This window comes from Perognathus longimembris, chromosome 2, assembly GCF_023159225.1.
Source record: "Perognathus longimembris pacificus isolate PPM17 chromosome 2, ASM2315922v1, whole genome shotgun sequence".
Taxonomy (NCBI): Eukaryota; Metazoa; Chordata; class Mammalia; order Rodentia; family Heteromyidae; genus Perognathus; species Perognathus longimembris.
The window spans coordinates 76,811,787-76,836,142 of record NC_063162.1 but is presented as its reverse complement, the minus strand read 5'-3'; the positions used below and the strand labels follow the sequence as shown (position 1 = coordinate 76,836,142).

General features: G+C 37.5%; 1 protein-coding gene across 4 annotated transcripts in view; it reads right to left on the bottom strand.

Annotated features, from left to right (window-relative positions):
• The window catches only part of Abca13 (ATP binding cassette subfamily A member 13), a 403,566-nt gene that overhangs the window by 54,765 nt on the left and 324,445 nt on the right, over window positions 1-24,356 (bottom strand). For all 4 annotated transcript variants that reach the window (XM_048339554.1, XM_048339551.1, XM_048339552.1 and 1 more), the window contains one exon: window positions 8,835-8,985. In XM_048339554.1, the coding sequence (XP_048195511.1) occupies window positions 8,835-8,985 (151 nt within the window). The remainder of the gene's footprint in view (window positions 1-8,834; window positions 8,986-24,356) is intronic.

Genomic DNA, 24,356 nt, shown 5'->3' with positions numbered 1-24,356 from the left:
GTAATATTATACCTTTTATCTACTTCATATGATACCTGTAAACCACTACAGCATGGGCTGGGAAAGAATGGATACTTCAAAATTGTCATGCATCACATAAAAATGAATACTTTCTGAGAAGTGAAATTTTAATCAATTTTGTCTTAGTACAAACCTCAAATCAAAGTAATAGAGGTCATTCACTAGATACTGTCTTATAAGTAGTAGACTTTATTAAAAACAACTCAACACAGCACAATAAGTACAGAAACCAATATGTAGTCATTTATTATTAGGAATTATACTTTCATTTGGTTGAGAGCACAAGTTTGTTTACACTAGTACATCCTACTACTACTACATATACTACATATACTACTACATCCGTACAAAAATGTACGGGGATATCATACTGCAATGGTTACAATATTATTAGGCCATGAGGATTTCTCAATTTTGTTAAACTGGTCAGGATCGCTATTGTGCATGTGGTGCTAGGTGAAGTGCAATGTCACTTCAATGTATGATTGTATTATACATGATGGTATTAGACAATTCTTTTATTTTTTAGTAATAATTCTTTCTGATCACTTTGTGATAAGCACCTCAAAACATGCACACACATACACATTTTTTCTGTATTTAAAATATTCACAGAATTATAGAGAGGGAAATTTGCAAGAAATGGGGCTTATCTCCTTTGGAAATTGATGGGAATGTGTTTTGATCTATTAGAAACCTCCTTTCAATGGATGAATGGCTTAAGGAAATGTGACATTAATTATATAGCCAGATCTAGACACAGATGTTATAGAGATGGACAGACAGACATCTGTCTAGATAGATATATAGATACATATATAGATGGATAGAGAGGAATTTTACAAATCCAGTAAGAAGAATGTTTTGTCATTTGTAGGGAAATGGATGAAGGATGAACCTGGAAAAATAATCACATTAAATGAAGAAAGTCAGATACAGAGAGTAAAAGGACACATATTTTCTCTCATATGTATTAATTAAATTATAAATATTTATGATAATATTTACAGGGTCCTAAATACATATATTAACTTAATATGTTTTTTATGTGTGTATACAAATAACATATATATATATATACATTAACTTATATACATAGATTAACTTAAGCATATTCAGGGAAGATTCCAGTGATGTAACTCCTTTTTCACAATTAACCTACAGTTTAATAACACAATACTAGAAAGTTGGAACTTGTGGTGTCTGGGGGGGTGGTGAGGGGAGGATGGTGAGGTAAACAGGAGGGAGCAGACAAATGAAGATAGAAAGGGTGAGGGAATGTAGCCATAATAATCATGGTGTATATGTGAAAATGACACTAGGAAAATTGAGGGGATGAATAGGGTTAGGAGAGATGGGGAAGAATGACTAAAGGGGTGACACTGATCAAGATTCATTGTCCTCACAAACTGACATGTTGAATTGAAATCCATTTCTACACTACTTACAGATATTTTAAAAATTAAGAAAAATATTTCCTTACAAATGGGGCAGTGTCATTCTTTCTGATAGAGGCATAGAATCCCATTGTGTGTATGAACCACATTTTCTTTTTTTTTTTGACATTTGGTCATTTATTTCTAATTTTTAAAATATACATGCATCTTACAGCAAACTATAATGCTGTTTAACATACTTTCTAGACATCTTCTGTTACTTGTAAAGATACACTCATCAGTAACCTGAAGATAGGTAATTTGAGAAGTTACATTGAAAAGGACACGTTTTCCACATTATTGAAAATTTTACACCAGTGACTACTTACATAAAATTGGTAAACACTTTCATTAAGGAGCTTCTCATTTTGTTTATTTTCTTCTGTTGATTCCTTGGGCTTGAGCTCAGGGTCTTTGTGTTGGGCCTGAGCTTCTTTGCTCAAGGCTAGCACTCTACCCCTTGAGCCATCGTTTCCACAGCTGACTTTGGGGCAGTCAGTAAGAGTCTCATAGACTTCCTGCCTGGGCTGGATTCAAAAAATAATCTTCTGTTCTCAGCCTCCTGACAAGCTGAGATTACATATCTGAGACACCATGGACAGGCACTTTTGAAGTGAATGACATATGTTTCCATATATTTTATGTAAGTTATCTCAGGGCTATCATGATGATTTGACTTAGAGTAGCTCCCACCATTACTCTGCCCAAAGAAGATGTTTAAGGACAAACACCAGGAGTACCCAGGCACTCACCTTTGACATAGTCGTGGCATTCCTAGACACTTGGGAAGGAGAGAAAACCCTGTGCTGTGTTTCTCAGCACATTTGGGGATTTCTGCTAACGTGAAGAAGTTGGTAATTATCTCAGGTGAAAAGATATTGAAGGGAGGGATGGCCCAAAGTATGGGCTGAATATCTTCCCACCTATCAAGGAGTTCAGATCCAATGTTCTGGTTTAAACTTCATGATAAAAAGTAGAACAAAATAAATGTCAGATCTTCTCAAACTATTCTCTCAGTTATTTGAAATCTGTATTCCTAATTCTATCTGCAAATTAGGTTCTGTCTGGTTGACCTTTAGTTTGGATCGGATGTCTTCCAAATCTACATGTGATGATTCCTCTTATTAATTTTAAGCAATCTCACTATTGTACATATATATTTGTACATATCTATATATTGTTTAAAGTTACTATATCATCCAATAAATCAGAAATGACTCCACTTTCTTTTTGTTTGTTTTTTTTTTGGCCAGTCCTAGGCCTTGGACTCAGGGCCTGGGCACTGTCCCTGGCTTCCTTTTGCTCAAGGCTGCTAGCACTCTGCCACTTGAGCCACAGCGCCCCTTCTGGCCATTTTCTGTATATGTGGTGCTGGGGAATTGAACCCAGGGCCTCATGTACACAAGGCAAGCTCTCTTGCCACTAGGCCATATCCCCAGCCCCTCCACTTTCTTTTTAAGATCAAGCTTCCTCAGTGAATCTTACTGTTGAAAAATACATTGTTATTCACTCAGAGATTTTCATCATTCACGACACTAAACATCATATACAATATGGAACATTACATATACCACAAACTTGGCTGTTAAATAAAAAAGCTATCAATTACAAAAGTTCATCATTCATTTAGATGGAATACTTAGTGTTTTTAGAACTTGTTACTTCAGGGTTTTTTCCATGCCATACCTGGTGCTTAGATGAGTATTTGTTCACAAAATTAAAGACAAGTGAGGTATGTCAAGTGGCGTGCTCTCAAATACATTGTATACCAGTGTTGGTGGCTCATGCCTGTAATCCTAGCAACTCAGGAGGCTGATTATCTAAGGATAAAAATTGAAAGCCAGCCTGGTCAGGTAAGTTATCCAGTCAACTTAGAAAGCTGGAATTGGGGCTGTGGCTCAAAGTGGTAGAGTGATAGCCTAGAAAAAAAAAGGGCTAAAGGATAGTTGACAGCCCTCACACCAAGTTCAAGCCAGAAGACCAACAAAGAACTAAAACACACATACAAAAACATCATAGATGGAAAGAATTCTCCATTAAGTATGGATTAGGAGTTTCCTTCCTGCTAAGGCTCTTAGGGTATTTGAAACTATCATAGAAACTACAGACTCCTACATTCGCTAGAATCCAAGCAGATTACACACATACATCTTTAAATAAATGTGTTTGTGCATAGGGACTGACTAGCCAAAATGAGTTTGCGCCTCTAGGTCACTTTTCTGGTTGTAGTTCATCATATTTAAATTTACACTAAAGTTTGAGTCATAGTCATAGTTCTTATGTGCATAATATAAAAGCAAGAAATAATACCCCACATAGCTATATTCTTTCCTTTTTGTATTCCCACATGACATTGACGGGCTGACTATAGACAGAAGGATTTCTCACATGAAAAATGTTCTTGTGGATTCTCATCAGTGTGCACCGTTTGATTCTGTATAAGAGGAGTAGATCAGTTCACAGCTTTCCCACGAGTGACACTCACAGTTTCTCTCTGCTGTTTGTTCTTTGAGGGAGCCAACCCTCCATGATGACTGAAGGCTTTCCCAGAGCTGCAATGTTCATAGTGTTTCTCGCCCGTGGATAGTCAGGCCTAAAGCCTCTCACAAAGATGGTTTCTATTGGTGGTTTCTGTCTAGTATATGCCCTCTCGTGTTGTCTTAGATGAATTGACTGACTGAAGACTTTCCACACAGATGAGACTACTGAGTTCTCAATCTGGGAGGATTGGTTTTCCATTCTAAGGTTACAGGGTGTACCAAAACATTCCACACACAGGTTGCGTTTGTATGATTGCTCTCATTTCTTGTCCTGGCAAGGTTTAAATGAGATACTGAATGATTTCACTCACTGATGACATGCATCATTTTTTCTCTAGTGTGTACTTTCATATGGTGAAAAAGGCTAGAGGCCAAACAGAAAACTTTCCGACAGAAGTGACACTCATAAGGCTTCTCTCCAGTGTGTATTCTCTCATGTGTGGCACGGTTAGATGGCTGAGTGAAGGCTTTCCCACAGGTGCGACATTCATAGGGCTTCTCTCCAGTGTGTGTTCTCTCATGTGTGGCACGAGAAGATTGCACAGTGAAGGCTTTCCCACAGGTGCGACATTCATAGGGTTTTTCTCCAGTGTGTATTCTCTCATGTGTGGCACGATGACATGGCTTAGTGAAGGCTTTCCCACAGGTACGACACTCATAGGGCTTCTCTCCAGTGTGTATTCTCTCATGTCTGGCACAAGAAGATGGCCGACTGAAGGCTTTCCCACAGGTCCAACATTCATAATGTTTCTCTCCAGTGTGCACTATGCTATGTCTCTTAAGGTCACTTGCCTTTTTGAAGTCTTTTTCACAGATGTGACATTCATGATGTTTCTCTTCAGTGTGTGTTCTGTTATGTGTCTTAAGGTCACTTGGCCTTTGGGAGGCTTCCCCACCGGAAGGACACACATGTGTTTTCTCTCCGGAATGTGCTCCTTCCTGATTTCCAGAATGAGACAGGCGAGTGACCGCTTCCCACACAGAGGGGACCTTCATCTGCCCCTCCTCCAGTGGGCATGTCCTCCTGCTGCCAGAAGATACTTGGCTGAATGAAGGGAGCAGTACACAGGCGGCTGTCATCAACTTCCTGTCTAGTGTCTCCTCCATCCTGCCAACTGAGCTCCCTGGGTTGATCCAGTACATGCCCCAGGTCACTATCCTCACATGCATTGTCTCCATCATGTGCAGTCGTATGGTGACTGAACTTTGAAGGAACAAAGGCTGTCGTACACAAACTACAACCATGTGATTTTCCTCCAGTGTGAGTTACATAGTGTTTACAGCGTTCATTGCTCTCAACAAAGACTTTAGCACATAAACCACAGTCACACTGTTTTCCTCGAGAGACTTACTGCATTGTCTCATGTAACGAGTTCTTCATAATGCCATTGCCATTTAGATGACCAATTTCTTTGTGTTCCAGGTGCTCAAGAGTACATGAATATTCATGGTGGTTCTCTCCCCGGTGTAGGCTAACACAGGAGATGTCTTCTGCCTCCTTTAGCAAACTCTGTGTCAATGAAGAACTGTGAATCTTCGTTTCTGTAGAGTCATTCCTGTCAAGTAAGTCTTGCAGATAAAGAGATTTCTGCACTGATGGGGTCATGTGGACCTTACCACTAACTTGTTGTATGTAAAGATGGCCATCTTTGCCACGTGGAATGGAAATACCGATGGACTCCAGCAGACAGGCAACCTGTGACATCACATCTCTCCACAGCTTCCTCTGTGCTGCGTTCATCAGGTCCCACTCTTTGGGGGTGAAGTTCACAGTTAATCTTAAATGTTCAGAGGTTCCTCAGTATTTCCAGGTGTCTCCATCATGGGACACTGGATCCCGACATCTTGGTGGACCGACACATCTCCTGTAGGTGCTTGGTGTAATAGGGAGGTTAGATCTGGCCAGTGCCATCATTAACTGTGGAGGGACTTCAAGATGACTCCACTAAGATTAGAGCAGAAGCCAACTCCATCTCCACTGAGCTCTCCCCCGAACCACATTTTCTTGATCCACTCATCTACTGAGAGGCATTTGGGTTGGTTCCATATTTTAGCAATGACAAAAATTATGTTGTGATGAACATAGTTGTTCTGGTGGCTTTAGTGTGGTCTTGCTTTTGGGTAGATGCCCAAAAGTAGGGCTTCTGAAAAAAAAAAAAAAGTAGGGCTTCTGGGTGGTAGAGGAGCTCTATGTTTAGCCTTCTGAGAAACCTCCATACTGCTTTCCACAGTGGTTGAACAAGTTTACACTCCCACCAACAAGGTAGTAGGGTTCCCTTTTGGCAATATCCCCTTCAGCATTTGTTATTATTATTTTTCCTGATAATGGACATTGTTACTGGGTGAGGTAGAATCTTAGTGTTGTTTTGATTTGCATTTCTTTTTTTTTTTTTGCCAGTCCTGGGGCTTGAACTCAGGGCCTGAGCACTGTCCTTGGCTTCTTTTTTTTTTTTTCCTGACACTTTTGCAGTTTATTTTGTTTTGTTGTTTTTGTTTGTTTTTTTTTCAAATTTTTATTATCAAACTGATGTACAGAGAGGTTACAGTTTCATCCTTGGCTTCTCTTTGCTCAAGGCTAGCACTCTGCCAGCTTGAGCCACAGTGCCACTTCTGGCCTTTTCTATATATATGATTCTGAGGAATTGGGTTTCATGAATATGAGCCAAGCACCCTTGCCACTAGTCCATATTCTCAGCCCCTGACTTCTTTTATGGCCAGTGATGCAGAGCACTTCTTCATGTGTCTCTTGGCCATTCTCATTTCCTCTCCAGAGAAGTCTCTTTTTAGGTCTTTAGCCCCTTTGTTGAGGGGGCCATTGGTTCTTTGAGGATTTGTTTTGGAGGAATTTAATTTTTTGAGTCCTATGTATATTTTGGATATGAGACCTTTGTCTGTTGTATGGAAGGACTTGGGAAAAAAAATCATACTAAGTGAAGTGAGCCAGACCCAAAGAAACATGAACTCTGTGGTTTCCTTCATAGGGAATAATTAGTACAGTTCTAGAATAGTCCCAGCAGAAGATCAGAATAGCTTAGTAGCTATGCCCATGTGAACACAAAAGATGATGCTAAGTGAAATGAACTTCAAGTTATAGAAACAAGTGGTATAACGTTGTTGTTATTTTCAACATGCCATGTGAAACTGTGACTTTTTTTCATATTCCCTTCCTGTGGTTTTACCCCTGATACACTGTAACTGATTTTAGTACCCTGGAAATTGTATATACATGTATCATATATTGAAACTAGGGAAGGGAAAAGGAATACCAAAATAGAAAGACAAAGGATAAAAAGACAAACCAATGCAATAGCAATAGTTACAAAACTATATGGTGTAAACCAACTGTATAACTCAAAGGAGGGAGAGGACAATGGGGAGGGGGAGGCAGGGGAAAAAAGGGAGGAGGTAACAACTTGGATAAGAAATGTACTCACATATGTACCTTACATATGAAACTGTAACCCCTCTGTACTTCACTTTGACAATAAAGAAAAAAAAGAAAAAGTAAAAAAATTAAGAAAAATAAACCTCTGAGTAAGCAAGTAGTAAATGTGTCTCAAAAATCATTTGCAGTTTTATGAAAGAAATAAAGTCAGTTCCTAATTGGTGATCATTAAAGTAAAGTAGGTTCTCCATGGAGAAGTTCAGAGCCATAAGCTGTCTGACAGCAGTGTATCAGGAGGCAATCACCCTGGATGACAAGAAACAGTAAGCATTTCTGTATTATGGTCAGCCTTCCATAGGCCCATCCCCTCCCCCCCCCCACACACATAACAGAGGGACTACTTACAACTTTACGAAGCATCTGCCGCTCTCATTAAAGCTAACAAGGGAAAGCTGGCAGATAAAACACCTATTAACAGAGCCAGCTATTAGTACTGGCTTCCCAGAGCCATTAACTGCAATGAGTCTCTTGTGGAACGGTCAGTTATCTGTGCTTTGTTAAGATGGGAACCAGGATCTGAACAATGAGGAGGCAGAGGTTTTGTTGTAATTTCACTTGAAGTCACAGAGCATAAATAAGAAATAAGAGTTTGAAGTATGACCAGAAGAGCACAGAGAATCACTTTTCATGGTCTGCTGAAGGCAGTTTTTGTCTCTTGTGACTCCTAGGAAGTTCTGTCTCCTACAGATTCTGCTTGAAAATGTATCACATAAGCCACATTTCTCTGGTTCTTGCTCAGAATCCAGAACTCCAGGAAGCATCTCAGATGAAGAGATGGTAAAAGCATGCCTTCAGCATGTGTCTTTCTGGTGGTTCCCAGTGAGGAATGTTTGATGAGCTCTCTAGCAAGACTATTTGTTTGTTTCTCTGATTATGGGCTTTATCAAAGGCAGTGGCAGCTTATTTTTGCTATGTTGCTTCTTTCTTCTCCACTCATTCTCATACAGGAAAGTGGAGGGAGAAGGAGTTACCAAATCCACATTACTTCTTCATTCTCCTGAGCACACCCAAAAAAGGAGCCTCTGACAGGAATCTGTCAGCCCACTCACCAGGAAGTCATCAGTTCCAATAACTCCCCAGTTCCATTCATGCTCTGGTGCTCCACCTCTCTGCTGAAAGCCTAGTTATGATATTTGTTCATGAATATAAACTCATATATCAATGCATGCAAAATGTTGTTATTTAGATTTAACACCTTTTATATGATCTCCTCACCAAACCATGATTTATATATATATAATGGCAATATGACACACACTTTTAATATTAGAAAATGTCTTCCTGTGAAGTTTATCAGCTATTATGACTCCTGTTTTCAGGAGGAAGAGTGCAGCCTGGGTACAGGTCTGTGGGCCTTGCATTCTCTTCTACAAGAAAACCAAGGACATTTACCTCTTTGATGCATTGCTTTGGAATCCCACGTAAACTGCAGTAATAATGGAGATGTTCCCACCCAGTCAGGAGGTCATCCAGAGCATCCTGCTGTGGACAGTAGCCAATAAGGATCCCCGCCTCTCCAGCAGAAGACAGATCTATGTCATCTCTGTGAAGACAAACAGAGCAGTCTGAGTACAGGCTTCCATCTTGTAAACTTGACTTGTCAATAAGATGTAATTGTAATTTATACAATTGGTTCATGTTTCACAAATAGTTCCATGCTTCCTCCCACACCTGCTAAGAATTTGTCCTCAACTCAGAACCCCTTTCTTTTCATTCACCCTGACAGTACAGATGACTCATGTGGATGCCTCAATCTCAATGTTTCCAATGTGTGTGTGTGTGTGTGTGTGTGTGTGTGTGTGTGTAAAACTGACATTCTCATATACAAAGTCAATTTTTCTCACTTGTTTTTCCTTTATGCAGGGCCCTGAGAGATTCTAGCAGGGAAAAAAACAAAAGCAAAACCTTCTGGCTCCCAGTAGAACAAACTTAATTCTTAAACCAGTGTCTTGGAGTTAACATCAGTAAATCCATGATTATTTTGGTGGTTAATATAATATATAGAGCACAGCCTAGCAGCATAACATAACAATTATTTAAAGCACAGAGCTTCACATTTGGCAACAAACATTTAAGTACACATATGATGTGTCCTTAATAAATGGTATCACACGCAGGCACTACTAGTGGCTCAGGACTATCATCATAGCTACAAAGAAGTTTGAGATCTGAGGACTGCAGTTTGGAGTCATCTGAGGCAGATAAATCCACAAGAATTTCATCTATAAATAAACCAGAAAAAAGGCCAAAAGTAGCTATGTGAGTCAAGTTGCCAGTGAAAAAGCTAAGCAAGGGCACCAAGCTCTGAGTTCAAGTCCCAGTACAGAAAGAAGAAAGAAAGGAAAGAAGGAAAGAAGGAAGGAAGGAAGGAAGGAAGGAAGGAAGGAAGGAAGGAAGGAAGGAAGGAAGGAAGGAGAGAGAGAGTGGGAGAGGGAGGAAGGGAGGGAGGGAGGGAGAGAAGGAGGGAGGGAGAGAGGGGAAGAGAGAAAGAAAGATAAAGAAAAAGAATGGCTATAATACTTGTTATTTTTCCTAACAAAACAATTTATGTGAACAACTGATTAACAATTCTTAGGATAATCACATGGTTTCAGGTTATTTTGAACATTAAATATTGTTATGATAATTCATTAATCTCTCATTGAAAATATGGAAAAGAATAGAAGAATAAAACTAATAAGTACAATTCTCAGTGGTTTCTACCATTTAAAGTTTGGCATTAATCTCTCAAGTACTCATGCTACATAGATATGGCAAAGATTTATACTACATCCAACTCACTTAAAGAAAAAAAACTATAGTTCCATTTCACAATTAATGTTAATATATACTCATCTGAAAAAAATGCAAAACTATCCAAATGTGAACAAATTTAACATTTTGATTATTTTCTCACTGTATGGTTTACAGACAGGGATACAATTATTTTGACCATGAGGATTCTTAAGGTCACTTCAGGAAGGAAAATTTTTATTCCTACATAGAAAATAAATTATTTTCAACATGCCATGTAAACTGGTACTATTTTTTTTCTCTTTTTCCCTGTCTGTTTATTTGACTGATTGGTTTGTTTAGTTTTGTTTCTCTTGTACTCCCTTCATATGGCTGTACCCTTGCTCCCACTGTATCACATCTGAGTACCCTGGATACTGTTTATAAGGGTATTAGTACTGGGGAAGGGAGGAGGAATTCCAAAATCGAGAGACAAAGAACAAAAAGACAAACCACTCAAAAAAAAAAAAAAAAAGCAACACTTGCAAAGCCATTTGGTTGTGAACCAACTGCACAACTCTTGGGAGAGAGGGGAAGGCGAAGGGGAGAGGAGGGGGAATGTGGGAGGTGGTAACAAGTAGAAATGTACTCACTGCCTTTCACATGAATTTGTAATCCCTCTGTATCACACTTGGTGAGACAGATGGTGAACAGATGGTCAGTCAAGTACAGAGGGCTCCTCAAACCTCAGAAAAGAACCTCTTCATGTCAAGTACTACTGAGACATAAAGTATAGAGCCCAAGGAAGAATAGTAAAAGCTGGAGAAGAAAAGTGCCAAGTCACATATAAAGACAAATCCATCAGAATAACAGCAGATATCTTTCAACAGAGACTCTAAAAGCCAAGAGGGTATGGATTGGTGTACTTCAACTCCTGAGAGAAAAATAATTGCCAACATAGATTACTGAAACTAAAAAAACTACCCTTCATAAGTGAGGGAGAAATAAATATCTGTATGATAATCTCAAACTTAAAGAAGTTATGACCACTAAGCTAGCACTGAGAAGATACTGAAAGGATCCTCTACATAGAAGAGGAAATAAACCATGACCATTAGAACACAGGAAAGGATAAAGTTTACCAGAGGAGCACATTAGCGGATAAGGAATGGAAAGAAAAAGCAATACAAAATAAAATAAAATAAAATAAAATAACAAAGATCACTACATATTCTTAAATAATAACTCAAACATTACTTATCTCAAATTTCTAATTAAAAGATGCAAGCACGTAGATTCAGTTCAAAAGAAAGACAATGTGATTTGTTGTCATTGTTTATTTTCATTTGTGTTGCTCTATACAAGGCACATCTTTAACTGGAAAACACACAAACTCCTATTGAAAGTACTGAAAAATGTATTCCAGGAAAAAAAAAAAAGCCAAAGGCAAAAAGGAAGAGCAATGTCCATATTTGAAAGCAAAATTACTCAGAAGAGACAAAAGAATATCCCTTTATATTGATAAAGGAACAATCCATAAGAGGGCATAGCAATTGTATACATAATAGCACCTGATATCAATGTGCCTAATTTTACAAAACAAACAGTACTAGATAGGGGCTGGGAATATGCCCTAGTGGGAAGAGTGCTTGCCTCTTATACATAAGGCCCTGGGTTTGATTCCTTAGCACCACATATACAGAAAATGGCCAGAAGTGGCGCTGTGGCTCAAGTGGCAGAGTGCTAGCCTTGAGCAAAGAAGAAGCCAGGGACAGTGCTCAGGCCCTGAGTTCACGGCCTAGGACTGGCCAAAAAAAAAAAGTACTAGATATAAAAGCATAGATAGATACCAGCACAGCAATGCATGGTATGACTTCATTTCCAAACCCTCACTAATAGAATAAGTCATCAAGACAAAAAGTCAGCAAAGAGACTTCAGAATTAAATGACACTATAAATCAAATAGACTTAACAGCCATCTACAGTAAAATCCATCCAAAGTTTATAAAATACATATTATTTTCGACAGTCTATGGAACTTTCTTTAAAATAAGTCATATTTGAGGACATAAAGCAAGTCTTAGCAAATACAAGAAAATAAAAATAACCTCATGCTTTATCAGACCACTGCAGAAATAAAACTCGAAATCAACAGCAAGAGACACTAGACAAAATTGACACTACACAGTATACTCTTGGTTTGTCAGTGAGTCACTGAAGAAATAGCAGACAAAATAAGAATTCATCCTAAAAGAAAATGAAAATTGAAACACAGAAAACCAGACTCTATGAAATGCAATGAAGTGGTACTAAGAGTGAAGTTTAGGGCTGGGGATATGGCCTAGTGGCAAGAGCGCTTGCCTGGCATACTTGAAGCCCTGGGTTCGATTCCCCAGCACCACATATACAGAAAATGGCCAGAAGTGGCGCTCTGACTCAAGCTGGCAGAGTGCTAGCCTTGAGCAAAAAGAAGCCAGGGACAGTGCTAAGGCCGAGTCCAAGGCCCAGGACTGGAAAAAAAAAAAAAAAAAGAAAGTGAAGTGTAAAACTATGTATCATTAGGCTGGGAATGTGGCTTAGCCATAGAATACTTGCCTAGTATACATGAAGCTCTGGGTTCAATTTCGCAGCACCACATAAATGGAAAAGAAGGCAGAAATGCCTGTGGCTCAGGTGGTAGTGTGCTAGTCTTCAACAAAAAGAATCCAGGGACAGTGTTCAGGCTCCAAGTTCAAGCCCCAGGACTGGCAAAAAAAAAAAAAAAAAAAAAAAAAAAACCTATGTAGCACTACATTTAAAAAATCAGAAATCTCACATGCTGGAAGCATGTCCCAAGTGCTACAGCACTTGCCTAGAAAACACAAAGCCCCAATTTCAAATCTAAGAACTTTATGACCCCCCCAAAAAACTCAGAGAGATATAAAATAAATAACATGATATTGCACCTCAAGCTCTCAGCCAATAAGCATATCCCTAATAAAAAGAAGGAAAAAGTAAAAATGAGAGCTGAAGTTAACAAACTAGAAATTGTAAAAACAACACAAGGATCAAGGAAACAAAATTGTTTCTTTGAAAGAATAAATGAAGTCCTCCCAAATGAACTGAAAAGAGAGACAAAAATGGAAGAATTTGTCAAAATTAGAGATGAAAAAAGTAACATTATAGCAAATATCATTGAAATTCAGATGCTAATTAGAGAATATTTGGAATTTATATAGTCCAATAATTTGCATAATCTGAAACAAATGCATAAATTTCTAGACACACAGCTTACCAAAATTGAACCAAGAAGATATAAATAATGATCAATAAAAGCACTAATTTTGAAACAGAAAATAAGAAGTTCTAAATAAAGAAAAGTCTAATACTATATGGATTTTTTACTGTGCCTTTAAAGAAGAGAAGCTCTAACACAAATGATCCTTATACTATTCCACAAAATACAAAGCAATATTTTCAGTCTCATTCTATGAAGCTACTATTACTTAGATACCCAAACAGCATAAGTCTACAAAAAGAGGGAAAAACTGTGGATCAATGGTATTGTAACAAAAGTGTTTTTTCAGAGCATCTACCCAAAAGACCACAAACAAAAACACACTAGAGCCACAAGCACAACAATGTTCATCGCAGCACAATTTGTCATAGCTAGAATATGGAACCAACCCAGATGCCCCTCAGTAGATGAATAGATCAGGAAAATGTGGTACATATACACAATGGAATTTTATGCCTCTATCAGAAAAAAATGACATTGTCCCATTTGTAAGGAAATGGAAGGACTTGGAAAAACTTATACTAAGTGAAGTGAGCCAGACCCAAAGAAACATGGACTCTATGGTCTCCCTCATAGGGAATAATTAGCACAGGTTTAGGCTAGTCACAGCAGAGGATCACAAGCCCAATAGCTATACCCTTATGAACACATAAGATGATGCTAAGTGAAATGAACTCCATGTTATGGAAATGATTGTTATATCACAGTTGTAACTACTTTCAACGTGCCATGTGTAACTGTAGTTTCTATTATTGATGATCTTCTTGTATCACCTTCCTGTGATTGTACCTACACTATCTCTGTATCTTATCTGAGTATATTGGAAACCATGTATACTGTTATTAGAACTAGGAAATTGAAAGGGAATATCAAAATCGAGAGACACAGGGTGAAAAAAGACAAACAACTACATAAGCAATACTTGCAAAACTGTTTGGTGTAAATGAACTGAACAACTCATGGGGGGGAAAGGGAAAAGGGGAGGGGGGAGGGGAAATGAGGGACAAGGTAACAAACAGTACAAGAAATGTATCCAATGCCTAACGTATGAATCTGTAACCTCTCTGTAATTCAGTTTGATAATAAAAACTTAAAAAAAAGGATTAAAGCCAGCATGGCAGAAAAAAAAAAAAAAGAAAGAATCAACAGTGTGAACAAACAGCCTACAAAATCGGAGAAAATCTTTGCCTGATATTTATCCAACAGGAGATTCATATCCAGGATAAAAAATGAAGTTAAATATATATATATATATATATATATATATATATATATATATATATATATATATACAGAGAGAGAGAGACAAAGAGAGAGAGAGAGAGAGAGAGAGAGAGAGAGATGCTCACACCTGTAATTCTAGCTACTCTTAGGAGGCCGAGATTTGAGGGTCACAGTTAGAAGCCATCTTAGGCAGTAAAGTCCAATTCACTATCACTACTCAAAAAACAGTCATAAGTGGAACTGTGCCCCAAATAATAGACAGCTATCCTTGGGCAAAAAAGCTCAGGGACACCTTCCTGTGGTTGCACCTGCACTATCTCTGTATCTTATCTGAGTATATTGGGAGCCGGGTATACTGGTATTAGAACTAGGAAATTGTTAGCAAATACCCAAATCGAAAGACACAGAATAAAAAAAGACAAACAACTACAAAAGCAATACTTGCAAAACTGTTTGGTGTAAATGAACTGAACAATGCATCGGGGGGAGGGGAAGGGAAAGGGGGAGTGGGAGGGGGAATGAGGGATGAGGTAACAAACAGTACAAGAAATGTATCCAATGCCAATGAAACTTTAACCTCTCTGTAATTCAGTTTGATAATAAAAAAATATATATATAAAGAAATTACCCCCAAAATATGCAAATTAAACTTAGAGAAAGTAGAAGTTATAAAACAATGATTAAATAGGAAATAAAACAGAAAGAGAAAAAAAGGAAAAGCAAGTGCTATTTTGCTTTTCTCTGAAAATTTCAACAAAATCTACAAACCATTAGTTTGAATGACCAAGCAGAGGGAAAAAATGTTTCAAATTCCCAGATTAAATTAGCAGATAAATTATTTCTACGAAAATAGGACTTAACAAATGAGCAGTGCATAGGTTCATATGCTAACAAATTCCCTAGAAAGGAGCAAACTACTGAATATGATTAAATAAGAAAAAATCTTAGATGTATGACAAAGCAAGAACTTGAATAATTAAAAACAAACAAAAAGTCCCTGGGACCAATATTCATTGATAAGTTCTATCATATGTTTAAAGGTTAATTAATATCAATTCTTTACAAACTGTTTCAAAGAGTAGACAGGGAAAGCGACAATTGTAAACCAATTCCATTACATTAAGAATCTGATCACAGAACCAAAGACATAACAAGCAAAGAAAAAAAATTATATGTGTGATAGAGTTTTAAGAATCCTTAAAATGGGAGCTGGTGGCTCATACCTGTGATTCTAGCTACACAGGAGGCTGAGTTCTGAAGATCATGGTTCAAAGCCAGGCTAGACAGGAAAGCCCATGATTACATTTAGCCATCCAAAAATAAATATAGATAGAAGTGGAACTATGACTCAAGTCAAGGACAGCACCCATGCCCTGAGTTTAAGCCCCAGGATTGGCACACACGCATACACATGTACACACACATGTACACACAAACACACACACACACTAATCCTCAAGAAAATACAATAATCCTCAACTAATAAAATAGGACACTCTATAGCTAACAATACATTTGTACCCTAGTAAACCCATCATAACTTGAAAATATTGTAAAACAAAAATGCATTTGTAAACTCTGAGCATTATAACAGACTGGCCCTCCTGAGACATAATCAGAATTTAGACTAGCCTATGGTAGAACATTGCAAAAGAATTAGGACCATATATCAACTGTCTGGGAAAGGATGGAAATTCAAATGTCAAAGTAGGATGCTACTGAATACATTATATCTTTCATACCATTATACAGTTTAAGAAATTGGATAAACATCATAAATCACAAACCAGCTCTACAAGTAAATTGAAGCCAGTAGTAATAGAAAATTAGACATGACCAAGTGAGATAAATCCCAGGAATGAAAAGCTGGTTTAACATACACATATAAGTCATTACACACCCACACTAACAAAATAAAGGAGAAATACACAATATCTTAATAGTCCAAGAAAAATTATTTGACAAAAGAAAGCAGCCTTTCATGGTAAAAATGAGCAAGCTAGAGATAAAAGGGATTTTATGGAATCAGCATAAAATAGAGACATCTGCACATCCATTATTCACAGTAGCCAAGTTACAGAAGCAGCTTAAGTGCCAACCCATGGGTGAATGGGTAAATAAAATGTGGTATACATACCCAATAAAAATTTATTTCCCCATTCTGACAAAATTATGTCATTTGCCAGCAATGTTTTGTAGGGAAGATTATCATGTTAAGCAAAATAAGCCAGATTTACAAATATAAATAATCACATTTTCTCTCATATGTGGAATGTAGTTTTATTTTAAAAGACATGAAGGTACAATGGGAACTCTCTGGGACCAATGAGAGAGATGGGTAAAGAGGAGGGGGTGTCAAAGAAGATAATGAAGGTAAACATAATCCAAGTACCTTATATACATGTATAATTAATATATCTAATAAGGTTTGGAAGGATTTCATCTTATGATCCCATTTATATGAAGTTTCCTATTCATATAAATAGACAAATGTATGAAACAGAAATAGATTAATGACTGCTGAAAGCTTTGGGAGGTAGTGGCAGAGAAGGAAGATAGCTAACAGCTATGGTTTCTTTGCAAGGTGATGAAAATATTCTAAAATTAAATCACAGAAATAATTATACAACTTTATGACTACATTAAACCTACTCCACTGAATTGTTATACTTAAAATTGTAAATTCTATGCTGTGTGGATTTCATCTCAATTCATTAAAGCACCATCAGGAAAAGCTAAATAGCTAGGATTATAGGCATGAGCCACCAGTGCCCCGGAAGCAGACCCATTTTCAATCGTGTGGCTTTATAATTCTGATGGAGACATTAATGGGTGAAACATTTTATAGATTTGTATACAAAGAGGTTTACTGCTAATAAAGCCCTGGATTGAGACAAGCATTGATATCTAGCCAGAGTTCATTGTAAGTGTTCTAGAAGACCAGATGAGCTCACTGATTTAAATTTTCTCATCTAATTCAGAATGACGCTAACCACTCATTTCCTGGATCACAATCACAGTCAATCATATTTATATTAGAAAAGGTTCATGTGCATTTCATCATTTCTACAGGCTTGGGTCCGGGTTACCTCAACTTAGTAGAGAAGATCAGAACACTATGTATGCTCAATGCTTCAGCAGCATGTACATACAGAAGCTTTACCAGTCTTGAACTTAACACAAAAATGAACTCCTAGTGGCTTTTATGATGGTGCAAGCTATCTTGCCCTTTTCCTCTTCAATTAATGACAACAGTTAAAAAAAAAAAACAAAACTGGAAAGTTTATACAAGACAGGCAGCACTCAGAGAGGTCTTGCCAAACCAAGAATCTGTGGTTTCAAGAATTTAATTTCTGTTCTATTAACAGCAATCTGTGAAATGCTGCAGTAGGTAAATGAGAGGCACAGAACTATTCAATGAACCTAGTTTGATTTGCTTTCCAGTCAATATTTTAAGCTTAATTTCTCTCAGACTTCTGGCTCTTTGTCACTGTTCTGTCTGTGCTTTGCTGCAAGTTTAACTTCCAGTTCACCACATATCTAATTACCAGATGATCTGGTCCTTCCCAACTTTGATTTAGAAAGAGTACAGTATATCCCCAGCACTTTGTTTAGTAACTGTGGATCAAGATCATGTGTAGAATAAATTTTGAAGCCTATGCTTATTAGGGGGGGGCTCTGGACCCCCTTTTCCCTTATCTCTTGAGGGAAATGCCTGAACCCAAACTATGAAAGACACTCAGCCCTACCCCTCCCACCGGCAGAAGGAGTAAGGAGTATCTTTGTGGACTTTGCTGAGTTGAGGAGAAATGCCGAAATCCCCTACCCCGTCAGCCCCCCTCACGTGTCCAACGCAGGAAGAAAATTCTGGGGAGACAGCCTGATGGTTGAATGGGTCTCGCCCACCCAGGGTGTGGGCAGAAGAATTTATTAGAGTGACAAAGGCGGAAGGGGAAAGACTTGGGATGATTGGCTAATTGGCTGAGCTGGGCTGCCCATCAGGTGATGTCATGAAACTTCCTCTGTGGGCGGGGGCTACAGCCCCCCAAGAGCTGGGTCTCTGTAGAAGTCCCCACCATGATGGCATGCACGTGTTTGCCCCAGGGGCTGGGGGCTTCTCTTCCTGTTAAAGGCGCAAGGGAAGGGGACAAGCTAAAGCCAGCTGTGGCCTCTTAAAGGCACAGCTGTCCCCAACATATGCTTAAGCTTATAAATCTCCAACACACTCTCATCCTACCTACATCACCATACTTTGTCCTCAAGTGCAAGTACAAACAGAATTCTCTCCAGTCCTTCATACTGGAAATTACATATAAGTATATGTGCAATATTACAATGAGTGTACACTCATTCTTTTAGGAAAGTACTTAGGTATCTGTTGCACATTCTCTCTCTCTCTCTCTCTCTCTCTCTCTCTCTCTCTCTCTCGATCTCTTAATTTTATTTCTCTCATTTTTATTTTGTTAGTACTGAGGTTCCAACTCAGGGATACAGGCTTTAGAGGCCTATACTCTATCACTTGATTCATAGCCCAGATGTCAGGTTACAGGTAAGGCCTCCTTAATTTTAACAGGGCTAGCCTGAGACTGTAACTTGATACTTCCATCATCTGAGTGTCTGAAATTAAAGAGAGATGATGTTATGCTCAGATTGTTTTTGAAGAAGCGTTTTGAGAGACAGTTTCCCAAGGATGCCTTTGAATTATGTATGACTCTCCTATCTCTGAAGCAATCTTTTTTATTTATTTAATTCCTATGTATGTGACTAAGAGAGATTACACAAGTCTAATAAAGAAATGACTAAAAAAGTAAGTAACAAAGTAAAATTACATGTAATTACAATTACATACTTCTAAGATGTTTCGCTTTCTTGCCTACCAAGAAAACAAGTTTATTTTTTGTCTTTTGCCATCCAGTGTGTTTACTTGTAGGTTTATAGGCACATTCTAGCTACCACAAATAAGGGAAATCTAGGTAACCTATGTTTCCTTGGCTCTGATTTACTTTTTTTCCCTCTCCTTCATTGTCAAAGTGAAGTATAGAGGGGTTACAGTTTCATATGTAAGGCAAGTACACTTCTTATCCAACTTGTTACCTCCTCCCTTATTTTTCCCATCTCCCTCCCCAGCTCCCACCCCACCCCCAGTTGTAAGGTTGGTTTACACCAATTGGTTTTGTAAGTATCACTATGACAATGGTTTGTCTTTTTATCCTTTGTCTCTCAATTTTGGTGTTCCCTTTCCCTTCCCTAGTTCCATACATGTCTATAGAGTATCCAGAATACTAAGATCAGTTACAGTAATAGCAGGAGTAAAACCACAGGAAGAGAATATAAGAGAAAAAAGGTATGGTTTCACATGGTATGTTGAAATTAATTACAACAATGATATACCCCTTAGTTCCATAACATGGAGTTCACTTCACTTAACATTATCTTATGTATTCATATGCTATTGCATATGAATAGCTATTGCATAGCTATTGGCTATTGTGATCTTCTGCTTATCTGACTTACTTTGATTAATAGAATTTTTTCCAAGTCTTTCCATTTCCTTATGAATAATACAATTTTTCCTTTATTTTTTTAAAATTTTTATTGTCAAACTGATGAACAGAGAGGATACATTTTCATACATTAGGCATTGGATACATTTCTTTTTTTTTTTTTTTTTTTTTTTTTTTTTGGCCAGTCCTGGGGCTTGGACTCAGAGCCTGAGCACTGTCCCTGGCTTCTCTTTGCTCAAGGCTAGCACTCTGCCACTTGAGCCACAGTGCCACTTCTGGCCATTTTCTATACATGTGGTGCTGGGGAATTGAACCCAGGGCCTCATGTATAGGAGGCAAGCACTCTTGCCACTAGGCCATATCCCCAGCCCTGGATACATTTCTTATACTGTTTGTTACCTCCTCCTTCATTCCCCCCTCTCCCCTTCCCTTTTCCCTTTCCCCCCATGAGTTGTTCAGTTGATTTACACCAAACATTTTTGCAAGTATTGCTTTTGTAGTCATTTGTCTTTTTACCCTGTGTCCTTTCTGATGGATACGTAGAATTCCATTTTGTATATGTACACATTTTCTTGATCCATTTGTCCATTAAAGGCATCTGGGTTGATTACATATATTGGCTATAGTAAACAATGGACATGGTTGTACTGATAGCTTTAGTATATTGGCTTTGTTTGTGTTCTATTGGATAAATGCCCAGAACTGAGTTACTGAGTCATAGGGAAGCTCTATGCCTAGTCTTTTGAGGAACCTCTGTAATGTGTCTCAGGGTGGTTGAATGAGGTTACATTCCCACCAACAGTGTAGTAGCATTTCCTTTTGGCTGTATCCCAGCCAGCATCTGTTATTGTTAGTATAATTGATAATGGTCATTTGGACATGACATATTATATAGGATAGGATTCTAGATGTTTACACAATGAGACCAAGGGAGGATATTCTTAGGAGAGGAACACAAAGGGTCAATACCTATATGATATAGCATATAATAGATAACATATACTATATAAACAGCGTATTATCATATAAAATTATTTTTATCAACATGGACTCCAAGAAAAATGGGAAAAAGGTGTCTTTCTCCTTTGTTTCTGCTTTTCTTTCTGTGCCTTCTATCTGGTTTGTAAGTTAATATGTTTTAGGGAGGATAGGAAGAAGAGAGAAATGGTAAGACAAAGGGGGAACAAATACAGCAGTGATACTCACTAGATACTATGATAAAAAGTGAACTATACGGGCTGGGGATATAGCCTAGTGGCAAGAGTGCCTGCCTCGGATACACGAGGCCCTAGGTTCGATTCCCCAGCACCACATATACAGAAAACGGCCAGAAGTGGCGCTGTGGCTCAAGTGGCAGAGTGCTAGCCTTGAGTGGGAAGAAGCCAGGGACAGTGCTCAGGCCCTGAGTCCAAGGCCCAGGACTGGCCAAAAAAAAAAAAAAAGTAAAAAAAAAAAAAAAAAAAAAAAGTGAACTATACAACTAGTCAGGGAGGGGCATCAGGAGAGAAAACCTGGGAGAAAATGAGAGAAGAGGTAACAGTGTTCAAAAAGAAATACATTCATTACATGATTTATGTAACTGTAACTCCTCTGTACATGACCTTATCATCTTTACAAAAACAATTAGAAAATAAAACAAGCAAAAACAGAAAATAGTATAATTTTCTGGCAACAAAATGGCTTATAAATTTACACATATGTCTTTTGTGTAACAGTGTCAATTTTCCTATTTAAACATATATTCAAGGAAAGGACTAGGTAACACATGAAGTTTTGTTTTCAAAGAACAAATGGTGCATTGCTGATTATGTGTTACCACTGTGAGATGTTACCATTGGTGATATATAGAATTTTGGGAACTCTCCAGAAAACATTAGCTCAGCTAAAATTAACCAAATCTGCTCTTCAATAATGTTAATGTTAAGAGATTAAGGGAAATCTGGATGATAAATATTAGCATTAACTGAACTCATGAACTTTGACTGACTACATTAAAGACTGAAATATCCAAAAATGTACAATACACAGAAATTTTCTATTTCAATTAAGTGGAAAACAAATCACAATGTCATTTTTAAATTTCAAAATATAACTTTTTAAGATCAAATAATACTTCAGAATATCTGAAAAATGTTTTGTAAAAAGTGAATTCATTTATAAAATGTTACTAAAATTAATGGTTAGAGGAAAATTCAAAGATGGGACTTTTCTAACAATAAGAAAGAAACAATTGGAATAAATCAATGAAATATTATTCTTTTTTTTTTTTTTTTTTTTTTTTTTTTTTGGCCAGTCCTGGGGCTTTGGACTCAGGGCCTGAGCACTGTCCCTGGCTTCTTTTTGCTCAAGGCTAGCACTCTGCCGCTTGAGCCACAGCGCCACTTCTGGCCATTTTCTGTATATGTGGTGCTGGGGAATCGAACCCAGGGCCTCATGTATATGAGGCAGGTACTCTTGCCACTAGGCCATATCCCCAGCCCCGGAAATATTATTCTTAAAAGTTAGAAAAATAACCAAAGAATATTGTGAGGTAACACAAAATATTTAATAATAAAATTAGAAAATAACTAATTATAAAACTATAAAGCAAATAAATAGTCAATTCCTTGAAAAATGTTAATATATCGCTAGTTTCTCCAGAAAAAAAAGGATGTAAAATAACTGAAAACATGAAATAAATTGGTGAAAATTTTAAAAGCCAAAGTAGGTTCCTAATTACAGAAATACCAAAGGAATTCAAACAATGAGAAGACATTGTTTTAAGTAATAAATAAATTCACATTTTGAGTAAAGCTTATTATTTTCCAGGAAATATCTGGCAGTCAGTATCCAGACTGATATCTTAAAGTTAGTCAGTTACTGTTTTCTAAACTGAAAATAATTCTAAGGAGTAAACACTATGGACTACCTAGTTTCTGTGTCATACATCTATGGGCTGAAGGTGAACAACTATAAACAAGAAAACACAGAAATAGAAAAATAGATGGATTTAAGAAAGCACACTGTTCTATTCCTTTAACTGTTCTTTGATTATGCCTGTGTATAGTCATGTATTCCATATTTTCAAATGATAGGGCCAAATACTAAAGTAACATCACTCTTGCATTTAGAGGTAAAATGTTTTCTTAAAAGGTCACATTATTTAGCTCTGATAGTCTATGATACCATTAAGAAGTAGTAAAATATTTAAGAGGTACTGCTTAGTGAGATCAAGGGAAGTACCTGGGGATGTCTCCTTGAAGGGGATTGGTGCCCAAGCTCTTTCTTTCCCTCTCTCTCTTTCTTTACTTCCCTCTTCCTCTCCCTTCCCCCCTTTCTCTCTCCCTCCCTACCTCTCTCTCCCTCCTCCTCTTCATGAAGTAATCAGTTTTCTGTCATGTGATTCAACCATATTTTTCTTATCATAGAAAAATAGGCCAAAAAGTAATGGAGCCAAGTGACCATGGACCAGAAAATTTTAAAACAGTAAGCCAAAATAAATCTTTTCTCCTTTTAAAGTGATTTTCTAAGTTGTTTTATCATGGTGGCAGAAAGCTAATGTGTTGATATGATTTTTTTTTAAAGACTATAAGAAAAAATTGACATGTTAGACGAAGTAGCACTCAAAAACAGCCCACAGCCAAATGCTACAAGTATATGTGTACAAGTATATATAGTCTTGAATTTTAACAATGAGGATGAATTCTGAGAAATGAGTCACTCAATGTTTCATTGTTCTGTGACTGAGTTGACTAATTATTCATGGGGTGATAGGATCTTATGGATCCAGCATGATGAATGTCATCTTTTATTTACTGGAATGTTATTAGTAATGTATGATTTTATGTACAAAATAACTTAAAACAATGAAGTGTAGTCATTCTCCTTGGGAAACTATATTTTAGTATTACAGAAAATGACAACAAATGTTTGCTATTTATGCTAAATAATTTTGGTAATCACATATCCTATTTTCAGGTAATAAGTTAAATGAAAAAACTGACTTTATTACAGTCATAATCAAAGTACATATTTGTCTTCTATGTTACATCTAAGAAGAACAAGGAACAGAGCATGAATTGTGATGTATTCATCCTTCTTACTTCTCTGTGTCATTTATAATCCTCTTCTATCCTCCACTACCCACTGTCTCCTGCCTAGATCTCTGGGAAGAAAAACCAGGGACTTTGTCCACAGTAGATCATACTTGGTTGTCTA